This window comes from Pelophylax lessonae (genome assembly GCF_965119305.1).
Source record: "Pelophylax lessonae genome assembly, chromosome: 9".
Classification (NCBI taxonomy): Eukaryota; Metazoa; Chordata; class Amphibia; order Anura; family Ranidae; genus Pelophylax; species Pelophylax lessonae.
This window is the reverse complement of record NC_138776.1, coordinates 213,752,153-213,772,021: the sequence shown is the minus strand read 5'-3', so window position 1 is coordinate 213,772,021 and position 19,869 is coordinate 213,752,153. Positions and strand designations below refer to the sequence as shown.

Sequence of the window (19,869 nt, the reverse complement as noted above, 5' to 3'; positions counted from 1 at the left end):
CTGTCTTTCCTTCCTCACAAGGTGGTATTTCCCCCTGTCTCACACCATCACCCCTGTGAGACAAATTTCTTAGTTGGCAACCATGTTTGTAAAAAAACATTTTCTTGTGCTTCAAAGAGCCAAGGTTGTCATGAGGTCTAAGGCCTACTTTCTCATTGAGATGATGTCTTTGTTCCATGTTAACCAGGACATTGTACTTCCATCCCTCTTGATCGAGAACATCCCAAGGAGATTTCCCACCCTTGTTTGGATGTGGTATGGGCTGTTGGATTTTATCTCTCTGCTATGTCTTCTTTTAGACTGAGAGACTCCCTCATTGTCATTTCCAAGGGCCCCTGTAGGGGTTGACCTGCCTCTTTCCCCACCATTTCTAGATTGCTTAGGCAGCTCATCACTCAAGCCCATCAGCTTAGAGAAAAAGTGAACCTTTAAAGCGTTTGTTACTTTAAAGCATGTTATACAGCACAGTGCTTGTGCTGTGTAATTTGGCCCCCTGTATCACCTGAAGTGAATGGCTGGTTCTGCCCTCCCTGTAAAATGACCACGGTTTATCATGGCTGCTGAGCCCTGACATTGTGGTCAGTTTACGTGACTCCGTCATCTGTAGCTCTCCTCTGTCCTCTATCCCCCGTTCTCTTCCCCCTCCCTCCCTCCCTGCCTGCCCCTCCCCTCCTGCTGCTGTAATGACTGTGTAAATTACATGTAATCCCCTCTGTTAGAAAGCCTCCTATGCTCCGGTGTGTGTGCTTTGTAAAAAATGATGCCCATTACTACCTTATTTCATAGTGCCATTCAGCATTCACGTGACTCCTTGCTGCTCATCTCCTCCCGGCTGACGTCTCGGCTCTCTCCTCTCTCTCCTCCTCTCCTCCCCTTTCTCCGGACTGACCTCAGTGGGGGAGCCTCGGCCCCTCGCACTGTAGCTGTCAGATCGGAAGAGGCAGCAGCAAAGAATCGTTTGAGTGCCAAGAGGCACTGTGAAAAGAGGTAGTAATGAGCATATTTTTTACAAAGCACAGACACTGGATGCAACTTACTAATTGGCTTAACAACCACTTTAGGGAAAAATTATGAAATGCACATATTTTTTCAGGAAAAAATGTGCATTTTAATTTCCCACAGGAGACTGCAAAGCATTGCATATGTGCATATTATGGTGCAATGTCCAGCGCAGCCATGCTGATTTTAAATGTCTCAGTGGCTGCAGGGGAGAGGAACCCCAGCTCGCTTTCACAGAAGGGCAAGGTTCAGTGGGTAAAGGGAGGGAGGAGTGCTGTAACATGTTATGTATTACACTCTAAATATGGGTTTAGCTTTTAGAGTAGAACTAATGGCAAAACGTTTTCTTAATTTTGATTACCGTAAGGGAGGGTTATAACCGCTGTCAGTTTTTTGGCACCTGTGTCGCATTAGCCAAAGCAGGAAGTGAAAGGAAATCCATCCAAAGAGGAGGAAATCCCTGGTTGTCACCAAGGTCACCAGAATGTCCTTTTTGGAAGATTTCCCCTCATTTCCTGTTCAGATGACAACCCAAAATTTGGTATTGGGTTGCCTGGTAAACAGGACAAATAGAGGAGGTGAATCTTCCTGTTGGGAGAACAAACAATAATAACAACCAGACAGGTGTTCTGATGACTTTCAACTTTATCCAAAACTCGTAGTAATAGTAATAGTTTTTCTTTTAGCTATATGTTAAGGCTATGGTTCCACCTTTTTCTGTCAAGGCACATTATACTAGATTAGTAAGTGCCTCTTAGGTTTCTCAGTATCAGGCATTTGTTTTTCCGGATTTGCAAGGCCGCAATTTAGTCTTTCCTTCACATGCTCTAGTTCAAGATTTACCAGATGGATATTCAAGCCTCCGCTAATGCAAAGTTTGGGCATAAAGTCCTATAGGCAGCTCTTTAAGTCACAAATAGCCCCTAGTTTTACCGTCTTGTTGGCAGTTTGTTTGTTGGGTTACCCACCTCTCAGTTGGACTGCTTTGGGATGGCCCAATGTCTCCTTAAGTCCAACCCCAGTGAACCAAAAAAAACAACAACTTTGCAGAGTTGACTTACTTACCTGATCCTCTGCTTCCACATGCTCTGGCAAATTGAGCAGGCACATACACTTATTCCACTTAATAGAGCACTATGGTGCTATGATGAATTACCAACAGAGTTGAAATCACATCAGTTAATTGGTACGACGTTACAAATTTGCTCACAACTATGCTTCCAGAATTCTTTATCTACATATGATTCGCCATTACTCCCAAAATTTCCCATAGGCATGGAGGCACAATCTTTTAGATCTCTCAGTATGACAGGTCATTTCCAAGCCGTACATTTCTTAAGGGAAGATACAGTGCCTTGCGAAAGTATTCGGCCCCCTTGAACTTTTCGACCTTTTGCCACATTTCAGGCTTCAAACATAAAGATATAAAACTGTAATTTTTTGTGAAGAATCAACAAGTGGGACACAATCATGAAGTGGAACGAAATTTATTGGCTATTTCAAACTTTTTTAACAAATAAAAAACTGAAAAATTGGGCGTGCAAAATTAGTTAGCCCCCTAAAGTTAATACTTTGTAGCGCCACCTTTTGCTGCGATTACAGCTGTAAGTCGCTTGGGGTATGTCTCTATCAGTTTTGCACATCGAGAGACTGAAATTTTTGCCCATTCCTCCTTGCAAAACAGCTCTAGCTCAGTGAGGTTGGATGGAGAGCGTTTGTGAACAGCAGTTTTCAGTTCTTTCCACAGATTCTCGATTGGATTCAGGTCTGGACTTTTACTTGGCTATTCTAACACCTGGATATGTTTATTTGTGAACCATTCCATTGTAGATTTTGCTTTATGTTTTGGATCAGTGTCTTGTTGAAAGACAAATCTCTTTCCCAGTCTCAGGTCTTTTGCAGACTCCATCAGGTTTTCTTCCAGAATGGTCCTGTATTTGGCTCCATCCATCTTCCCATCAATTTTAACCATCTTCCCTGTCCCTGCTGAAGAAAAGCAGGCCCAAACCATGATGCTGCCACCACCATGTTTGACAGTGGGGATGGTGTGTTCAGGGTGATGAGCTGTGTTGCTTTTACGCCAAACATAACGTTTTGCATTGTTGCCAAAAAGTTTGATTTTGGTTTCATCTGACCAGAGCACCTTCTTCCACATGTTTGGTGTGTCTCCCAGGTGGCTTGTGGCAAACTTTAAATGACACTTTTTATGGATATCTTTAAGAAATGGCTTTCTTCTTGCCACTCTTCCATAAAGGCCAGATTTGTGCAGAATACGACTGATTGTTGTCCTATGGACAGAGTCTCCCACCTCAGCTATAGATCTCTGCAGTTCATCCAGAGTGATCATGGGCCTCTTGGCTGCATCTCTGATCAGTCTTCTCCTTGTATGGGCTGAAAGACAATGATCCAAAACATAAAGCAAAATCTACAATGGAATGGTTCACAAATAAACACAAATAAACATTTCCAGGTGTTAGAATGGCCAAGTCAAAGTCCAGACCTGAATCCAATCGAGAATCTGTGGAAAGAACTGAAAACTGCTGTTCAAAAATGCTCTCCATCCAACCTCACTGAGCTTGAGCTGTTTTGCAAGGAGGAATGGGCAAAAATTTCAGTCTCTCGATGTGCAAAACTGATAGAGACATAACCCAAGCAACTTACAGCTGTAATTGCAGCAAAAGGTGGCGCTACAAAGTATTAACTTAAGGGGGCTGAAGAATTTTGCATGCCCAATTTTTCAGTTTTTTATTTGTTAAAAAAGTTTGAAATATCCAATAAATTTCGTTCCACTTCATGATTGTGTCCCACTTGTTGTTGATTCTTCACAATATATTACAGTTTTATATCTTCATGTTTGAAGCCTGAAATGTGGCAAAAGGTCGAAAAGTTCAAGGGGGTCAAATACTTTCGCAAGGCACTGTAATTCTTTTTTTGATACTTTCTGGTGCCTAAAAAATCCTGTAACTTGCATAACCCATTTTGGGTCTTAAATTTCTTAACAGACATATCCCTGTATAGAATGGGTAAAGGAGAATATGTAGAGGTATGGGGAGGAAATAAGGCACAGGACAATGAGGCATAGGAATAAAATGAAACGGTGGTGGTGGTGGTAGTGGGGGGGGTCTTGGATCATCAGAAAGCTACTTAAGGTTGCAAATGTAAATGTACATAAATATAACTGGGTACTAATATTTATAGGTAAAGTTGATCCAGGGAAAATCTTATTGCCTCTCGGGGGATCAGGAAGGATTTTTTTCCCCTGCTGGAGTCATTTGGATCATGTTTGCTGGTGTTTTTCACCTTCCTCTGGATCAACTGTGGGTAAATGATTATCCATATGGGACTGTATGATTTATTTATTTAATAAAATATTATTTTTTATTAGTTGAACTAGATGGACTTTTCAACCTGACTAACTATATAAGTGAGTATAGAGTGTTTCAAGCAGGAGAGAAAATTATATTATACAGGTAGGACAAAAATCCTGTTTTCATTCATATGAAGGAAGAAAAAACAAAAAAACAGCTGAAGAACAACAAAAGGCTATCTACCAACTCCAGCTTTAAATGTTTCCTGCCCATTGCCTTTACTAATGCTGCAAAAAATTTGTAATAACAGTGTAATTCTTAGTTTTTATCTTTTTCCTATTGGTCATGTGACTGCACAAATCCAGGACCTGGGTGGAATCTGCAGTGGGTGGGAGATTACATTGTCCATGCCGAGAGCTTTGGTGGCGGTAGGGTGACATCATTAGGAATAGGAATTCACCAAGCCACTTAGGACCCGGAACTGTGCTGTCACAACAGCCAGGAAAAAGATGCTTTTTTTTTTTTGCAAATATTATACAGCACTACTAAAGCCAGTGGGTAACAACATTAGGCTTGGTTACAAGACAGCCTTTCTTTTTTCTTTACGTCAAGGGTTATGTGTTGTGATTGGCTCTGCTGTTTGTGGAGAAGAACATTTTTCCTCATTGTGAGTCACAAATTGTAGTGAAGTATGAAGCTGTTTTGTCTGTAATGAATTGCACATTTATCATTTGTTACTTTACAGAGGAAGATTAAATGTCTTGGCAAATGTGATCCGTAAAGATTTGGAACAGATCTTTTGCCAGTTTGACCCGAAGCTGGAGGCTTCAGATGAGGTAATGGTCTTCTTCATGTCAGAAGGAATAAATATATGTGGCATCAGAAGAAAACATGTTTCAGTTTTATTACCAAAAATGTCAGCATGTAATAATAATATAGCATTTTAAGTGACATCATCTAACATACACCTGCACATAACTGTAAAAGGCACATTTGGTTGAAAGTATATCTGTTTATTCTAGGTCATTTTGTTGGTTCTTTATTTCACTTCAGTATAATCTCAGTTCTTGGCTTTTATACAGGATTTGTTGAAAGAAAGGGGTGCGCTGATTGAGTGAAAGGCTGCAACCAGATGATATGTAGTGTAAATGTTTAAAGGTGATGGTGCGCTTTTCTAAATTGGTGAGAAAATCATATATTGAACAATATATAAAATAAAGGATGAAAACCCAAATATCACAGTGATGGGTGAATGAAGTGTTGAATCAATAAATAAGTTTTAAAAAACATTCAATGTGACTCCAACAAATAAACCACTAAAATGAAAGTCCATAAAATAATGTGGTCCAAAATAGTGGGAAATGGTGAAAAAAATCCAAATAAAAATCAAGGTGATGATAAGGTGTTCCCTCCACGTGGTGAAATGCCTCCTTACCCGGCGGAAAGAAGGTAAGTGCCTGATAATAATAATTCTCATATAGGTAAAGCCAGTGTCCTAATTCCACCTGCACACGTGCACAGTCACCCGGGTGATAAGTATATACAAGCCTCTTACCAGATGTAAGAGACAATCAAGCCTCTAAATATCATGGACATGAGGATGCTTCCTTAACACAATGGATGGATGGAATCGTTCCCACTTTCTTCCCTCTGTACAAGCCAACGTATGTCTCCTATTCTTTAAGGTGAGTAGAATATACTCCCTACGATGTTCCAATACACATAAAAGAACAGATGGGACTGATATAGTGCATTACCTTAATAAACAATTTATTGATATATAGACTTGCACTTACAGTTAGGTTGAACGGTTACGAGCAGATTATCATAAGGTTACAGGCTGAGGATCTCTAGGTACATCGGGTCCGGCTGCAGCATGGACCGCCGATGGAGGGAGGAGTGCCATCATTGCGTCATCGGCGGTCCGTGCTGCAGCCGGACCCGATGTACCTAGAGATCCTCAGCCTGTAACCTTATGATAATCTGCTCGTAACCGTTCAACCTAACTGTAAGTGCAAGTCTATATATCAATAAATTGTTTATTAAGGTAATGCACTATCAGTCCCATCTGTTCTTTTATGTGTATTGGAACATCGTGGGGAGTATATTCTACTCACCTTAAGGAATAGGAGACATACGTTGGCTTGTACAGAGGGAAGAAAGTGGGAACGATTCCATCCATCCATTGTGTTAAGGAAGCATCCTCATGTCCATGATATTTAGAGGCTTGATTGTCTCTTACATCTGGTAAGAGGCTTGTATATACTTATCACCCGGGTGACTGTGCACGTGTGCAGGTGGAATTAGGACACTGGCTTTACCTATATGAGAATTATTATTATCAGGCACTTACCTTCTTTCCGCCGGGTAAGGAGGCACTTCACCAGGTGGAGGGAACACCTTATCATCACCTTGATTTTTATTTGGATTTTTTTCACCATTTCCCACTATTTTGGACCACATTATTATATTATGGACTTTCATTTTAGTGGTTTATTTGTTGGAGTCACATTGAATGTTTTTTAAAACGTATTTATTGATTCAACACTTCATTCACCCATCACTGTGATATTTGGGTTTTCATCCTTTATTTTATATATTGTTCAATATATGATTTTCTCACCAATTTAGAAAAGCGCACCATCACCTTTAAACTTTTATACAGGATTTATTTTGTGATGGTGAAAGACTGCTGATAAAAATGGTCAAGAAATGACTTTATAAATACCAGGCGTACAAGCTAGAATTTCAATGTATAAAGCACTGCTTGTTGGAAATCCCACCATGTTGATACCACTTCCTTTACTTTACTTCACTCCTTGAGACCTCAGTTGTTTTCTAGTGTCCTTTTAGATGATGCAGTACTTCTCCCTTATGGAGAAGTTTCTATGCTTACTAGTTCTTATTTACTTTGAATCTCTCAATCAACTCTTTAATCGACCTCTTCAATGCCTTCACCTACACAACAGACCTCTTCAATGCCTTCACCTACACAACAGACCTCTTCAGTGCCTTCACCTACACAACAGACCTCTTTATTGCCTTCACCTACAACAAAAGAAGCAGTGCTTTCAGATTGGAGCAAACTTTGTAAAACCTGTACTGTGAGGATTGCCTGTAATGTTACTTTGGGTACTGACTTCTGCACTTAGTCCAATGCATGCAAGAGTCTTGTAGGAGAAGGTGGGTTATTTGGGGTTTAGTTTCCTTGGTACAGTGATTACCACAACATATAATCACATCAAAAGGGGGTAAAAAAAAAAACTTTCTAAAGGAAGGAATCCAACAATTAATATTAAACGAAATTATTATTTTAGCTGTTATACTGCAGCACATCAATATTCTGGTCATGTACATCTATCATAAGCTAGGCAGGTTGTCTAGTATGGGTTTTAAATGCTATAAGGTCTCACCTGAAGTGGTCACACTTCCAAAGGATATTATGGAAGTGTGCATACCAATACACTAAACTAAGCATCATATCAGATTTAGAAAATGTGAGGAGAGGTCTTCTATTCACATGCTTTAGTAGATGTTTGGACTTGAGGTTCTTCAGGCAGCGCATTTGGCTCTCTTGCGCTGCCCTTGTTAAACTGTTGGCAGTGTTGGGGGTAACGAGTTACAAAGTAACTGATTACAGTAACTACATTACTTTTTTTGGTAACAAAGTAATTTAACTAGTTACAATACTAATATTGGTAACTACACTACTTTACTAGGCTATAGGAGGTAACTACACTACTTTACTAGGCTATAGGAGGTAACTACACTACTTTACTAGGCTATAGGAACGCGCTTTCCTGCGTTACCCAAGCCGTGCGATACGATCGTTATTTCGAAGAATAGAGAGGGATGAAGTTTATGACTTTTTGTTGCACTTTATGTTTTATTCTGTTTTTTCAGGTTTTGTTCTCATGTTTCCCAAAGCCTGTGTTTATACAATAAACTCTATGCAGAAAGAGTGTCATGTATCTTCTTCTACACCGTCAATTAAGAAAGAGGAATGTAAAGTAATGGGTAGTGAAGTTACTTTTCAAATGCAGTAACTAGTAAAGTAATCTCGTTACAATTTACAGAAGTAACTAGTTACATTTTTTGAGTAACTACCCCAACACTGCCTGTTGGTTTGTTGCTCATGGGACTTGTTCTGTTAGCCTTTTGTTTGCTTTTGCCCATGACTCAGTTGGACTGCTTTAATTAGTTCCAGAATACCATCCTGTGTGCTGTAATGTACTATCAAGTGAATAGGATTTTTGTATTACTTGAAAATAATACTTTCCGTGGAATACCTTTTGCTTTGTATGTTTTACGTTACTTTGCGGAAAATACAAGGAAACCGAGACCCCTGTAGTATTTTAAAGTCGTTTTTGGACAGTAGCATTGTCAGTCTGGGAGAAGGAGTGTGATAGATGGACTAGCAGATTTAGATACAGTAACACTTTTAAGCTGAACTCCAGCTCACACTTTATAAGCAGTTACAGCAACTGCTTTTTGTTTCCTTTTGGGAAAAAGGTTTTACATAAATAAAAGCTGATCTCTCTCTCCTGTTAGTGGTAATTGATTTGTCTCATCCCTGTAACTGCTACTCTTCCATTTTCAGAAATCAAAGGGAATGCTCACCTTGTTACCTCATGCTGGCTACTGTGGAATCATAGGTTGAGGCAGTGCATTCTAGCCACTGGTTAGAAAGACCTAGTGCTGCACATCCCCACATATTCTCCTGAACAATAAAAGGAGGCCTATTCCTAGAAAGCCCTTTTCTATACTTGATCATGCTTAATGGGTCTTATATAGTGATTGGCCCAACTCAAGTTATTTCCTCCTCCTGATGATTTTAATGCTTTGTCCCCATTGAAAGGGGAGCTTAGGAAGAAATGGACTGTTCCCACCATGGAGCTGGCCATTCTTACTCTAAATAATCAACCTATAGTTTCTCTTGAAGTCCTCCTTTGCCTTAGCACTTCCTGCCACGCAACCCGGTATTGCAATCTTGGCAGTTGTCCAGTCCTTGGCAGACTGCATTGGAGAAATGAATGTGAAATTTAGATGATCACCTTACTGTAAGATTTGACACTTGATACTGCTTTTTTATGTAAATGTGATAAGCCAAAAATCTACAATATTATTCATCTGTGCATAAACAGATCACTCTCTTGGAAGGTGCCTTCTGCATATGCCCTTTGAAGACGAGCTCCTCTGTTGAAAATTTCCTTTGATGAAAACATTGAGGTGACTAATGTGGGAGTACCTACTTCACTATTCATAATCATTCTTCCCTCCTCAATGGGTCTCCCCTACCGTAAAGATCAGTTTTCCCACTCAAGCCTTCACCATCTACTGCAGGTCCTGCTTTTTGAGGCAAACCTTCCATTTCTAAGCCCACCAGACCTGCTCATAAACCACCTTCACAATGATGGTTCGCCCTCATCCCGGAAAACTGTGAGAGATACCTTTAATTCAAGTTTGTTTCACCTTTGTGAAAAGACAGCCTGGACTTTTTTCACTCTAAATTTCAGAGATTTAGATCTGTTTTCTTCTGTTACACGTTCCTGCTTGCTGCTTTGGAATACGCTTTTTCTCTACAGTTCCTTTACAGTCACCAAGCCCAAGGGATAGTATTTTCCTTCAATCTTTGGGAGAATACAAGAGTTGTTCAAAATCCTTCACAAGGACCTCTATCCACGTAACATGGCATATCCAGTTATGCTCCTGAAAACATCTTTTCAAATTACTTATAAAGTAACCAGCCTCCTAACCAGTCTCATTTAGACCTTTAGGACTATCCTCTAACCCTAACCAAATCTTTTATGAGAGATGTACTGTATCTTTTATAGCAAACGGAATGTGAGGGTTTTCTTTTTTATACCCTATATATTTATAATTTAGAGTAACTTTACATTACAAAACTCCCTATACCCTGTGGTGTCATATCATTAGACTCTTGCTAAAACCCAGAGCTTTCATAATCTGCTTGCTCTTTGTCAATCAAATATAGAGGGTTTATTTGTTCATAAAAGGAAAAAAATAACGAAATACAAATTTTATGAACCCATCACATGAGATTAATGCTGATATTTGTTTTTAATGGTTTCAGGGATCCGGAGATGTAAAGTACCACTTGGGGATGTACCATGAACGCATTAATCGGGCCACCAACAAGAAGCTAACTCTATCTTTGGTTGCAAACCCTTCTCATCTAGAGGCAGTAGATCCCGTAGTTCAGGGAAAGACCAAAGCAGAGCAGTTTTATAGAGGAGATAATGAAGGAAAAAAGGTCAGAAAAAAATTGAACTAGGGCCCCAAATTCAGTTTAAATTGTGAGGATATAACATTAACTTATTGCTTTTTTTAATGATTTAGGTGATGTCCATTTTAGTTCATGGTGATGCAGCCTTTGCTGGACAAGGAGTTGTTTATGAGACCTTCCACCTCAGTGATCTTCCGTCTTATACTACCAATGGAACCATTCATGTTGTTGTCAACAATCAGGTGATTAATTAGCTGTTACCTTTATTTCTTGAAGTTTAAAGTGTGCATAAGGAAAGTGGAAATCTCCTAGTGTCCTTTTTTTTAGAGTGGTTGTAAACCCGCACATATACCCAGTGAAGTGAACAGCCTCAGATGATACACAGAGATGAAACCAATCCTGCTACATAGGTTTTACTTGTTTGTCTGCAATCTTTTCTTCCCTACACCCCTTCAAATGGCAGAAAAGTGTTAAAATCTTCCTTCATCTGTTATGCGCACAGAGGAGGGGGTGGAGAGGCTGCAGTGTGTGGGAGCTAATTGGAGGAAAGACACACAGCCCCTTCCACACGGCAGAACTACTGTGTTCTAAATAGACAAGCTGTCTGCTGAGTTCCCCTCCCAAACACACATTTATCTCGTGTCAGGAAAACTTCTCAGAAGTGACTCATGCTCATAAGCACCAAGACTAGTACACATGGGCCCATTCAATAGAAACCGACTGACAATCGGCCCATGTGTACTGGAGTTTGTCCGACTGAAGCCGAAGGGGCATGACGGTCGGTATGACGGCCTGCCGATCGACTCCTGATCAGTGCCAATGGCTGAGAGCGCTGACCATAGTGTTCTGGTGGGGGGGGGCGCGCCCCCCTGTCAGAACACAATAGAACAGCAGGGAAGAGCACTGTACTAATGTTGGATAGTTAGTACAGCGGCTCCTCCTGAGCTATACTTTTTTTTTGTTCAGCCCTGCTGGGTTGCACGAAAAAAAAAAAAAAAAAAACTAGTGTGTACTAGGCTTTAGAGCTTTGGAGAGAGATAAATAAACAATACAGATATATGTGCTTTGCTCGGATTCCATGACTGAGGTTTAAAGCCACTTTAACAGCTTGCCGACCGCCGCACGACTATTTATTGCGGCAGTCAGCCCCCTACAGGCAAACCGACGTAGGGCTACGTCGCTCGCCTACGAGCCTCTAGGGGGCAAACCCCCGCCGCCGGAGGCGCGCTCCCGCCCCCGCTCGTTCACTAACATCCCCGCGCGAGTGACCGGTGACTCCGATGTCTGCTGGTCACTCGCAATCTCCCGCTGGAGAGGGAGAAAGGCAGGCGGCTGATGTAAACAAATCCGCCTGTCATTCTCCCTGGTGTAACTGCAGAGATCATACGATCCTGCTATGTAGGATCGTATGTCTCTGTGGTTACATTTAGACAGTTAGAATCACGCCCCTAGGGATACATTTAACCCATGGTTTACCAATAAAGTTAACCCCTTCCCTGCCAGTGTCATTTTTACAGTAACAGTGCATATTTATAGCACTGATTACTGTAGTAATGTCACTGGGACCTCCAAAAGTGTCAAAATGTCAGTCAAGGGTCCAATCTGTCCGCAGCAATGTCGCAGTCCCACAAAAAAAATCGCAGATCGCTGCCATTACTAGTAACAAAAAAAAAACAATAAAAATGACATAAATCTTTGCCGTAGTTAGTAGACTCAATAACTTTTGCGCAAACCAATCAAAATAAGCTTATTGCGATTTTTTTTTTTACCAATCATATGTGGCAGAAAAAAAATTTGCCTAAAATGTTAAAAAATTTTGATTTTTACATTTTTTTGGGGGGAATTTCATATAAAAAAATTTGAAAAATATTGTTATTTTTTCAAAATTGTTGCTGTTTTTTTGTTTATAGCGCAAAAAGTAAAAATCGTACAGGTGATCAAATACCACCAAAAGAAAGCTCTGTTTGTGGGAAAAAAAGGATGTCAATTTCATTTGGGTACAGCGCTGCACGACCTCGCAATTGTCTGTTAAAGTCATGTAGTGCCGAATCGCAAAATAGGGCCTGGTCTTTGAGCAGCCAAATCCTCCGGGGCTTTAAGTGGTTAATTATATGTTTTGGATTGTGACTAGATATATTGGTGTTTTATTTTTTTACAGATTGGATTTACTACAGACCCTCGCATGGCTCGCTCTTCCCCATACCCCACAGACGTGGCTCGTGTGGTTAATGCCCCCATATTCCATGTAAATGCAGATGATCCAGAAGCAGTAATGTATGTGTGCAGTGTGGCCGCAGAATGGAGAAACACCTTTCATAAGGATGTTGTGATAGACCTGGTATGTGTATTTGGTTTCAGTTCCCAAAGTGCCATAAGAAGTATTATTGGGGTTGATTTACTAAAACTAGAGAGTACAAAATCTGGTTTTATTGTCAAAACTTAAAGGAACAAGCTGAAGTTAGAAGCTGATTGGCTAACATGCACAGCTGCACTAGATTTTACATTCTCTAGTTTTAGGAAATCAACCCCATTGTTTTTATTGGTTTTCCTTATAATTACTAGTTTGATACCAGCTGCTGCATTTTAGTGGCAAAGTAAAAGTCTTATTTTTTTTTTTTTTTTTTTTTTACAACCAGCTACATAGATACTATATATCCCTCCTTCCACTTTAATTTTATAACTGTTGAAAAAAACTAAAGTCGGAGAATGCAAAATTTGGTGCAGCTCTGCATAGAAACCAATCAGCTTCCAGGCTTTTTTCTGAAAGCTTAAAGTAGAGCTATCTGCAAAACTTTTTTTTAATTTTGGATAGAGTAAACGAGGGTTATAACCCCTGTCAGATTTTTTTTCGCTATCTGTGTCCCACTGCAGAGATTTCTCTTCACTTTCTGTCCCACAGCCAAACAGGAAGTGAGAGGAAATCCTTGCAAATTAAAGGAATTCCTTGGGGACCCCCGTGCCACCAGAACTAGTGTCCCCATTGGACGATCTCACCCCTATTACTTTTTTGGGGACAACCCAAAATTTGGGATTCTCTTTTCTCTATCGCTCATTGACAGACGTAGTCTTCTTGATTTTCAAGAGCTGGGTTATGTTGACTCCGCAGGAGTAGGACTAGGCAGAAAGACAAAACGTTCTGACTCCACCTTAGGGGCAGTCCCTGAGGGTATATCCTCCCTCTCTCTGCTACAGGGAATCAGTTTTTTTCTGTCTAGTCAGGAGTAAGGACCTAAGTTGCTTGCTGGGATCTTTTTGGTCCTGGCAAGATTTTTTCTTTAAAAAAAAAAAAAAAAAAAAAGATTTTTTTTTAGGCAGTTTTTCTCCAGTGTTTTTTTCCTGTGAGATCTTCAAGCAAATACGCCGGACTGGGCGACACTAGTGGTCACCCCAGCCGGCCTACGAGCGCGCGCAGACCATTGCATTGCGCTTAGTCGGCCGCGACACATTCAAGTAAGTATGCGGGGCCGGGCGACGGGCTGGGTGTTGAGATCCAGTGGTCACCCCGGTTTCTGCCTACGAGCGCGTGCAGACCAGAGCTCCGCGCTGGGTCGGCCGCGACGGAGTCCCAGTGGAGGGACTGACCTTGCGAGTTAAAAGTCTCGCTTGGACGCCAGGAACCAGAGAGTCGAGGCGTCCGGAGTGGTCCACAACCCCCCACCCCGGTGGAGAGGGTATTGTGAAGAGAGGGTGCCTGTCGGTTCGGTATGGTGAGTAAACGTTCCCTTTTTTCTTTCCTCGTTATGAGGCAGTATGAATTATGGGCCCCTCCATACATGGTCAGTATATATCTGACACTAAAAGTCCCCCTTGTAAATACAGTATGTGTTTGGTGGGAAGTGGACTTGGTTTGAGAGCTAACACTCTACCCAGCAGACTGTAGCATTACAGCAGACATAGGAGGTATAATCCTACCTTATTTGTAGTGTATCTCCTGTAGATCAATAAATCGCCACTTAGCAGAGATGCAGGTGGATGTGCTGGGAAAAACGATTTCGGCGGTCCGCCGCCATTTTGCCGTAGACCAGGTGTATGTATGTCCTCAGGTCACGCCGGCCGCCATGTTTTTGGAGTCTATTGTCTCTTGTATGGGGGCGGCCATGTTTCATGAGCCCAGCTACCTCGTGGAGAGCTGGGAACGCCGGAAGGCGTACACAGGGGGCGGAGCCACGTCCTTCTACCCGGGAAAAAGCAACAGCTCCTTCCAGTCTGTAAAAGACAGACGCTGACTGCAGTTGGTTGGAAACTTCACTGCATCGGTTGGTGAGCCTTGGGGGTCCCTCTCTCTCTCTGTGGGGATCGAGAAGCAGGTACTCTGAGGGGCGCTATTGCGCTAGGGGGAGACACATAAAAAAAAAAAAAAAAGTTTTTTTTTTTTTGTTGTTTTTTCTGGCAAAGGTGTCCTGAATTAACATGGACCCTCCCACTCATGTATCTCCTCCGGATCCCCTCGAGGGGTCTGCAGGATCCTCCAGCACCCCACTGATGATTGAATCATTGTCAGCTATTATGGAAACTTTTGTGTCCCGGGTGGAAGTGGCTTGTCAGGGACAGGGCGCAAGAAAGCGACCCCCGCCTAACCCCTTATTATCTGAAACCTCGGATTCAGACTCTGAGCCTATTTCTGCAGTTGCAGGTACTTCATCTGGGATTGGTGTCTCGTGTACTGTCTCTTCAGACAGTGAGGAGGATGTTTCGGCATCAGCCATAGCCAAAGAGGAAGCGTTGGTAAACGCACTCATTGTATCTGTTCAAGAAACCTTAAGATTACAGGGTATTCCGTCGGAAATAGCTGAAACTGAAATCCCTTTTGGGACTAAAAAACGCATCAAAGTGGCGAAGGTTTTTCCATTGCCCAAATGTTTTGGCAATCCAATCGAAGAAGAATGGCGTCTGCCAAAACGCACTTCTGCTATTTCTAAACGCATTAACAGGCGTTATCCGTTTGAGGAAACCCTCATTAAGAAATGGACAGAACCACCTGTGGTGGATTCACCAATTGCTAGATTGAATAAAACCATGGTTATTCCTCTAGAAGACGCTCCGTCTTTTAAAGATCCAGTGGATCGCAAGATAGAAGCTATGTCTCGCACCATGTTTACCTTGATTGGATCAGCTTTCAGACCAATAATTGCTATTGGTCTGGTTTCGCAGGCTGTAACTGAATGGACCAAGTGGTTACGCCGGGACTTAGAAGAGGTCCCTCAGGCGGTATCAGATTTGTTGGAACAAATGATACAGAGGTTACAGTTTGTGTGTGATGCGGCGTTAGACGCCACTCCATTATTGGCGCGAGCATCAGTCTCAGAGGTGGTTCTCAGGCGTACACTGTGGCTAAAAGGTTGGTTAGCCGACCAAGGTTCCAAAAAAGCATTGGCTAATATCCCCTTTTTAGGAGAGCGTCTTTTTGGAGCCAACTTAGATGAGATCATTAAGGATCTCACGGGTGGAAAGAGCACCTTTTTACCGCAAAATGTTAAAGGTAAAGGAACTCGTCAAAAACGAGGGCCTTCTTTTTCTGCTCACAAAAGGTTTTTTCGTCCCGCGGGTGAAAAAATGAAGTCCTCCAAAGCTCCTTCAGGAGGCTTCAGGGGTCGTTGGTCGGGCAAGCAAAAGCCCGCCCCCTCCAGACCTGAAGATAAATCGTCCAAAGCCTGAAGGTGCGCCCCCACCCATAACTGGGGTGGGGGGACGTCTTCGCCGGTTCCCGGATCCATGGCTTTCCAGAATCCCGGACAAGTGGGTTTGCGAAGTCATAAGGTCAGGGTACAAGATCGAGTTTCGATCTCTCCCACCGGCGCGATTCTTCCCTTCCAATATTCGACTATCCCCGGATCGTTTAGAAGATCTGCGGAGAGCAGTCATGGATTTACTACAACAAGGAGTGGTAGTCCACGTTCCTTGGACAGAACGTTTTCAGGGGTTTTATTCAAACCTATTTACAATACCCAGGAAAGAGGGCAAAGTGCGTCCAATTCTGGACTTAAGGGCACTCAATTCTTTTGTCAACATAAGAAAATTCAGAATGGAGTCCATTCGCACAGTAGCAGCCTTCCTGCATCCAGGGGATGTCCTAGTGTCCATAGACATCAAGGACGCATATCTTCACATTCCCATTTTCGCAGGACATCAGCGGTTTCTACGTTTTTCCGTAGAAGAGAACCACTATCAGTTTGTGGCGTTACCTTTCGGTCTCGCCACGGCTCCTCGGGTCTTCACGAAGGTGTTGGCCCCAATGTTGGCACTACTGCGCCAAAGAGGCATATCGATTCTTGGTTACCTAGACGATCTTCTGCTTCATGCAGAGTCTCCTCAGACCTTGCTACAAAACATAGAAATTACTATAATTTCTTTACAGGAATTCGGGTGGCTGGTGAACCAGCAAAAGTCATTTCTGGTTCCCACCCAGAGGCTCGAATATCTGGGTCTAATTCTAGACACAGTCAGGACAAGAGTTTTTCTTCCGGTAGGGAAACTCCGGAAGATTCAATTAGCAGTCCAGTTGTTACTATCCAACAGCTGGTCTTCTCTTCGAACTTGCATGAGGGTTCTGGGGTTGATGGTGGCTTCCTTCGAAGCAGTCCCATTTGCCCAGTCCCATACCCGAATTCTTCAGCAAGAGATTCTTCTCAGATGGAATCGGAATCCGGAATCCCTGGACAATCAGATCCGATTGAGCAAACAGACCAGAGAGTCTCTGGTCTGGTGGCTTCGGTCTCCGATGCTCAGCCAGGGAAAGTCATTTCTGCCAATATATTGGACGATAGTGACCACGGATGCCAGTCTATCCGGATGGGGAGGAATTCTCGGTCAGTTATCTGTCCAGGGACTTTGGTCCCTGGAAGAATCCAGGTGGCCGATAAATGTATTGGAACTGAGAGCGATCAGACTTTGTCTGATTCACTGGACCGAGCAGCTCCAGGGCAGCCCGGTTCGGATCCAGTCGGACAATGCCACGGCCGTGGCTTATGTCAATCACCAGGGGGGCACCAAGAGTGTCCGAGCGGCCAAAGAAGTGGCTTGCATTCTTCACTGGGCGGAACGATTTGTTCCAGCTATCTCTGCGGTGTTCATTCCGGGGGTGGAGAATTGGCAGGCAGATTATCTCAGCCGTCAGACTCTGGATCAGGGGGAATGGTCCCTCCATCCAGAAGTTTTCCACCAGTTGTGCCTACGGTGGGGCACCCCGGATGTGGATCTGTTGGCATCACGATTCAACAGGAAAGTACAGAGATTCGTGGCTCGCTCCCGCGATCCTCTAGCAGAGACCGCAGACGCACTGATCGCCCGTGGGGGCAATACCAGCTAATGTATGCCTTCCCTCCTCTCGGGTTACTGCCAAGACTTCTTCGCAGGATAGAGGAGGAAGGAATTCCAGTAATTCTGGTAGCTCCGGACTGGCCTCGTCGAGCTTGGTACGCCGACGTGGTCAGACTGGTGGCGGACGTCCCGTGGAGACTTCCTCTCAGGGAGGACCTACTGTCTCAGGGACCGATCTTCCATCCTGCTTTACGATCGCTGGCTTTAACGGCCTGGCTATTGAGACCCAGGTGCTGAAGGACAAAGGTTTGTCAGCTTCAGTTATTCCTACTCTAGTTGAAGCAAGGAAAGCGACTTCCAGAAAGATTTATCATCGTACATGGAAGTCCTACATTGCATGGTGTGAACCTCTTCGGTTCCGTCCACGGTCTTATTCGGTTAGTCGAATATTAGCCTTTCTGCAACAAGGGGTTGAGCAGAAACTGGCCTTGAGTACTATCAAGGGTCAGGTCTCAGCATTAGCTATCTTCTTTCAGAAGCCTTTGGCTACTCATTCCTTGGTGCGGAATTTCATCCAGGGGGTGCGACATCTGGCTCCGCCAGTGCGCGCGCCATTACCACCCTGGGATCTTAATTTAGTATTGTCGGTTCTTCAGAAACCTCCCTTTGAAGATATTAGGGAGATTCCTCTACCTACGTTGTCCCAGAAGGTGGCCTTCTTGGTGGCTATTACTTCTGCACGCAGGGTGTCAGAACTGGCCGCATTATCTTGTCGTTCCCCATATCTGGTGGTTCATAGAGATAAGGTGGTTCTTCGTCCGAATCCATCCTTCCTGCCTAAAGTGGTTTCAGAATTTCATCTGAATGAAGAAATTGTATTACCTTCCCTGTGTCCTAAGCCCAGTCATCCTCGGGAGTTTGCTTTACACTCCTTGGATGCGGTCCGGGCGATCAGGGTATACTTAAAAACGACAGATTCGTTTCGCAAGACGGATTCACTTTTTGTGATCCCGGATGGAACCAAAAAGGGGTTGCCTGCATCTGCCGCGACCATTTCCAAATGTATCAGACAGACGGTGGTACAGGCTTATTCTATTAAGGGTCGGGAGCCCCCGTTCCCTGTTAAGGCGCACTCCACTCGGGCGCTTAGTGCGTCATGGGCCTTTCGCCATCAGGCGTCAGTGGTCCAGGTGTGCAAGGCGGCTACCTGGTCGTCGGTGCATACCTTTACAAAACATTATAAAGTTGATGTAATGGCATCATCTGATGCCGTGTTTGGCCGCAAGGTTTTGCAGGCCGCCATTTGAGGAGACCAGTGGTCTGCCTCAAGGGTTTTTTTCCGTTGAAAATTTTTCTTTTGAGTCTCATTCTTTGTTTATAATGAGCCTTTAAAACTTCTAGTTTGGCACCGGTTGGGCCTTCTAGATTGGATTTTGATTTTTGTCAATCCCACCCCTCATTTGTGGCACTGCTTCTGGATGTCCCAGCTCTTGAGAATCAAGAAGACTACGTCTGTCAATGAGCGATAGAGAAAATCGGATTTTTGTAAGATCTTACCGTAAAATCCTTTTCTCTTAAGCTCATTGACAGACGTAGTACCCGCCCCTCTACCATTGAGTTGGGTTGGGTTAAATTCTCTGTTACTGCTTTAGAACAGAACTGATTCCCTGTAGCAGAGAGAGGGAGGATATACCCTCAGGGACTGCCCCTAAGGTGGAGCCAGAACGTTTTGTCTTTCTGCCTAGTCCTACTCCTGCGGAGACAACATAACCCAGCTCTTGAGAATCAAGAAGACTACGTCTGTCAATGAGCTTAAGAGAAAAGGATTTTACGGTAAGATCTTACAAAAATCCGATTTTACTGTCTTTTTCGGTAAAAATAGTAAACAGGACAAATAGAGAGGGAGCATCTCCCTAATGGGGACCCAGAGGGCAATAAAATCTGACAGGTATTCTAACCCCTTTCCACTCTATCTTAAACTAAAGAAAAAGTTTTGCCTTTAGTTTTACTTTAATTGAACAAGCTGAAGTTAGAAGCGAATTGATTACCATGCACATC

The 19,869-nt window shown here is 43.0% G+C and overlaps 1 protein-coding gene across 1 annotated transcript in view; it reads left to right on the top strand.

The window, feature by feature from the left end:
• Nucleotides 1-19,869, top strand: part of OGDHL (oxoglutarate dehydrogenase L) — a 302,089-nt gene that overhangs the window by 152,999 nt on the left and 129,221 nt on the right. Inside the window, exons 8-11 of the mRNA XM_082267472.1 lie at nucleotides 5,053-5,143; nucleotides 10,402-10,581; nucleotides 10,668-10,796; nucleotides 12,713-12,892. Of these exons, the coding sequence (XP_082123598.1) occupies nucleotides 5,053-5,143; nucleotides 10,402-10,581; nucleotides 10,668-10,796; nucleotides 12,713-12,892 (580 nt within the window). The remainder of the gene's footprint in view (nucleotides 1-5,052; nucleotides 5,144-10,401; nucleotides 10,582-10,667; nucleotides 10,797-12,712; nucleotides 12,893-19,869) is intronic.